Raw genomic sequence first — 5,263 nt, forward strand, 5'->3', positions numbered from 1 at the left:
TAATATACATCTAAATACAAGATATTATCCCAACGAAAAATCAGCTAGCATCATCAATACTTTAAATGTAATTGTGAGTTTGACCAGGTACATAGTCAGTGGTGTCGTATACTACTGTAGTTGATTTCACAATGATTTCACAAAAGTAACAATGAATTGTGGAATATTTATTGCTGATTTCAGATTTATTCTACATCGTATATTGTTCAATAATGTGTACATGGTTTGTGTATGCTTCTGCGTTTCGTACCCACGTATTGTTTTGAAAAATAGTTTTAAAAAAATACAAACAACAAACAAATATTTAATATATATGTTTATGTCTTTGTCATTGTTTGATCAATTAAAATCATTTCATATAACTATAACTGATAAAGGTAGCATATATTGCAATAACAGGTTGATAGCATTTGACAAGCTATTAGTTTTTGGGAAATTGAACCGTGAATAGCCAACAGTCACTGCCAAACATTGTAACCATCTCTTGAATGAAGGTCAGAACCAACTACCATTGTACAATGTCAATGAAACAAAGTAAGAAAATACGAATTCTGCAAGAATCTAGCAACTAAGCAGCCATTTGAAGAAACGTCATTTGTATATATAGCATTAACGACGGGTAACATCAGTCTTTATCTGTTTCACATTCTTTCCTTTTACGTGCCTGTTTCCGTGTGATGACCTCAAATATGATAAGAAGCACAACTGTCAGTAATGATGAACCTCCCATGACGTGGAATGTGAAGTGAAAAGTGTGGGTGACGTCACGAAAATAACCTGAAACATAAGATTTAAGCATGTATGACTGATGTTTGCATTGCCAATGCCACTCATGTTCATGGCCTGTGGCAAAAGTGACGTTACGACATATACTTATATCGATGGCGTCACAGACACATTGATGTTTCTGATGAATGGTCAAATTCAAACTTACAATATCTCATTGACGAGGCAGATTTGTAAAGATGAAATACCAAAACTACTTAAGTGAAAAAGATTTTGCACGTAAGTGCAAAAGAATTACACTTAAGTGAAAAAAAACTGAACTCAATTGGCAAAACATCACATAATGGCAAAAACTAAATAGGCTTGAGTAAAACATCCTCATACCCCTTTCGACAAAATGGATGGTTCCAATACCCATTTTTTGAAGCGTTGTTTACACTTCAATAGAAAAAGTACTTTTTGCGGGGGATTTTTTTTTACACTTATTGAAAACGACGTCATTGCACTCAAGTGCAAAAGAACTATTAGTTAAAGATTATTTAAAGATTACTACATAATGATAAAAACTTTTTGACACTATGTAAAGTTTTTTTGTACTGAAGTGCAAAAACACTTTTGTCACTTAAAAGAACAAAGTTTTTCACACTCAAGTGCAAAAGAACATACAGTTCACTAAAGTTCAGAAAACATTTATTTACACTTGAGTGAAAAGGGTCGTTTTTTGCACTGAAATACAAAACAAAACTTGACGTAATGGCGAGTACTTTTTGTCATTATGTAGTGATCTTTTTACATCAAATACCTATGCGTTAAAGTTATGAAACTCAAATATCAAAGTTTCAATGATTTGAATTATATTGTATTGCATTATCGGTGGCTGTTGTAGGATAAAAGACCAATACTTATTAAGTGAAAAACTATTGCAATTAAATGCCAAAAAAACACAATCGTCATTATGTGGGTTTTTTAACTTAAGTATAAAAACTATTTTTCGCACTTAAGTGCAATAAGCAATAAATAGATAGATGATTGATTACGACTTATCATTATTATACAGGAGAATGAACTCAAGAGAAATTATATAAATCATATAAGCACACGAGTGAGATGTTTCTTCTCAAACACGAACTGTGGCAGTACAATGTCATTGGTGGAGTTTCCTGCTACTTTGTCCAGGTTATCAGTGAGATACAAAAGTTCTACATAAGTAGAAGCATCGTCTGCTCGCACTGTTTTCACATGACTTAGCAGTCGACGTAAAATCTCAAACAAAGGTAAATAACGATAGTATGACGTCAAGCCGCGATATATAAATTCACATTGAAAATATCCAAAAGTAAATCATAGGCATTGAATAGTGATTCCTGTAGAAGTTTTTAGAAGAATTTATTGTAACCCTGCACGACAACTGATAATGCGAAATATCGCTAGTATTTATCTTGAAAGATATTCCATGTGGATATATAGGTAATCAAAGGTCGCACATCAAGTGTTTACCATCTTGTGCCACGCTATAACATCAGAAACTGTACTTTCTGTACAAAGGTCGCATCAGTCATTCTTTTCATCAATGTATTTGCACTCGTTTTGTTTGTTTTGTATTTTTCTACGGCCCACCGGCAATTTCAGTCATTAAAGTAAAGCAGGAACCTCAGCGGATGTCTATATTTCTAAAAAAGATGATTTCTTGGTAAATCTGTGTTAAATTACTATAGGTCAATGGTCTTCAATGATTGATTGATCCTAAGGTACGTTATTATAATTGCAAGGATGTTCTTTCTCCGACTATTTTACCTAATATGGGTAGAGCAGTTCCTTCAAACAGACACATGCAAACGATGAATAAAGCCATAGCACTGCGGTAACGCTTCTTTCCGACGATCTCTATCAGAATTGGAGGGAACAAGGCGACGGTCATTCCAGATGTTGAGCCGAAAATAACGACAAACACCAGCAAGCGCCAAAATGAAGTGTAATACTCGGTGAACTGCAGAACCACGCCCACAACAACCTTGAAAGAAAGAAATACTGAAATGTATAAAACCTCTCTTAGTTTTGACAACCAACCACATTTTAGATTGATAAACTTCAGTTGGTGGGCCTATCAAATCGCCCTTCGTCCGCCCGTCCGTCCTTAAACAATTCTTGTTAGCGCTATTTCTCATAAAGTACTGGAGGGATCTTTCCAAAATTTCACATGAAGGTTCCTCATGGTCCCTTGTTATGCATATCGAATTATATGACTGATCAGAAAACCACGATGGCCGACAGACGCCATCTTGAAGTTTTAGAGTTAAAGTTTGTTGGCGCTTTTTCAAATTACTGGAACAATCTTTCTCAAATTTAATGTGTATGCTTATCTTGGTCTGTAGTTGTGTATGTTCAGTTTTTAGACTGATCGGATAAACAAAATGGCCGACAGATGGCCATCTTTGATTTGAAAATTAAGTTTGTTATTGCTAATTCTACAGTACGTACTTTAGTGATCTTTCTCAAATTTGATATGTAGGTTCTACTTGGTCCTTAGTTGTGCAAGAAAAAGAAAGATCGAGCTCAAATAGAATTGATAAAACTTGTATAATGGTGGGAGCCTAGTGACATTTATTTTCTTAACACGTGTACTGTAAGAAACTTAGTACTTATTTCACTGCATGATCGCAAGGAGCGTCTAACATGCCCCCCCCCCCCCCCCCCCCTTCACGGTAGAATCGGGGGGACTGCTTCTGTGTCTAATGCTAAGAGGCCATGGATGAGACCACAATTGAACTACTTCCTCATTTCAACAGTTTTTAGTTTTCATAACATTATCCTGGCTGTTGCGAGGATGTTAACCCCCTCCTCCAACCCTAACCAAACCGAAATCGGTGTAGTTTTAAAAAAAAGACGCGGAATAATTGCCCTTATCATGTAGGGGCCAATTTGTGTTGCCTCATAGATCATACAGTGGGATCCTCATCATGTTTCCCAAGAGATGCGATGGGAAAAGGAATTTTGCTTTCTTCAAAACGTCCTCTTAGCAGAAGAGACAGGATATAACCCCAAGATTCTGAAGGGCGATACACCATAAACGCCTATTCCAATAACATGCAGAAGGATATAGCAGGTTTTGTTTCCTCAAATCTGAAAGGGGTTAATTCATTTGGAGTATTTCTTCATTTGAAGTCTTTCTCAGAACTTGCAGGGAATATGAAAAGTAAAGTTGACTATTAGCCTATTTGAATGCTTTTATTGAACGACTTACCAAGTAAAATCACCACGTTTGAGAGACATGTATTGATATCATTTCTGGGGATAACTTACTTTACTTTGTATAATCCCCACTAACCCCACCCCAACCAAAAATGTTCCTATAGATAGGACGTTAATCCTAATAAAACTAAACTGAACCAAAACAATAATGTAGATGACTTACCTGCGCCAGAATACATATCTGTTGCGGACTTATCCACGATTGATCTGCCAGAAATCCAGCAACAATTCGCCCGACGAAGTCTGCCATGCAAGTAATGGAGACGATTATAGCAATACGCTGGTCATCAACGCCAATATCCTTGGCGTATGTTGGGACATAGATGTGAGCACACATAGCAGCTACATTTCCGAAACAGTAGATTGCCAGAAACAGAAGGTAGAGAATATTTGTCATCAAATAACAATCTATTTTATTTCTACATTTAACCAGGCAGCCTTCACTTGAAACGCTATTTTCCTCGTCCGGTGCAGCGATATGTTGTTCGGTCTTTCCTGTCAGACTAGTAAAAGAAGCTGATACTAAATCACCATTACTCAAATATCTCACGACACTAGAATGAGATATTCTATCAAATGCATCACTTGTATCATCTGTTAGTATATTGTGGTGCAACGTAGCCTGTTCTGCCTTTGTCGAAATTAAGGGATATAGAGTATCTTGATCCTGACAATCGCTTGAATTACTTTCGCAAGTGTTGCTATTCATCACAGAAACGTCTTTGTCCACGTCTTCACTCAAATTAGAGGAATTCTTTGCATCATGTTTAGTGTAAAATTCTGTCGGACGAAGCAATGCTGCCGCCACCAATGAATTAAACGTGATACCAGCAGTGATAATAAGACCCCCGCGCAGTCCATACTCGTCAAATACGTACCGATATATCGGTGGCATGATGATTCCTCCAAGAGCGTTTCCGGATATGAAAACTGCATTTGCTAGGCCCTTTTTCTTGTCAAAATATTCACCGAGAAGTATGTATATGGGTGGATTGTGAAACGCGATTCCAATACCTATAACAAATTACGATTACATGGTAATTGCATCTTAGGACGATTGAATATGAAAAAGAAGAAACTACAACTTATTTAATACCGGAAAGGTCATTCGCCCTTACGTAAGTAGACATTAAAAAGAAAACAAGAGGCCCATGGGCCTTAACGGTCACCTGATATATTTATACAGAGAGTTGATTTTGTTTTAAACATGAACAGAAATATTATTCAAAGTGACAAAAAACAATAAAACCACCTTACTCAATATCTAGCATACAGATTTCAGACTAAA

General features: G+C 36.3%; 1 protein-coding gene across 1 annotated transcript in view; it reads right to left on the reverse strand.

Annotated features, from left to right (window-relative positions):
- Positions 1-336: 336 nt before the first annotated feature.
- LOC110451416 (monocarboxylate transporter 5-like) overlaps positions 337-5,263 on the reverse strand; it is a 10,043-nt gene continuing 5,116 nt past the window's right edge. The window contains exons 5-7 of the mRNA XM_021499415.1: positions 4,139-4,989; positions 2,521-2,737; positions 337-777 (exon numbers count right to left, since the gene is read on the reverse strand). Of these exons, the coding sequence (XP_021355090.1) occupies positions 626-777; positions 2,521-2,737; positions 4,139-4,989 (1,220 nt within the window). The 3' untranslated portion in view covers positions 337-625. The remainder of the gene's footprint in view (positions 778-2,520; positions 2,738-4,138; positions 4,990-5,263) is intronic.

Source organism: Mizuhopecten yessoensis, unplaced genomic scaffold (assembly GCF_002113885.1).
Source record: "Mizuhopecten yessoensis strain PY_sf001 unplaced genomic scaffold, ASM211388v2 scaffold5989, whole genome shotgun sequence".
NCBI lineage: Eukaryota > Metazoa > Mollusca > Bivalvia > Pectinida > Pectinidae > Mizuhopecten > Mizuhopecten yessoensis.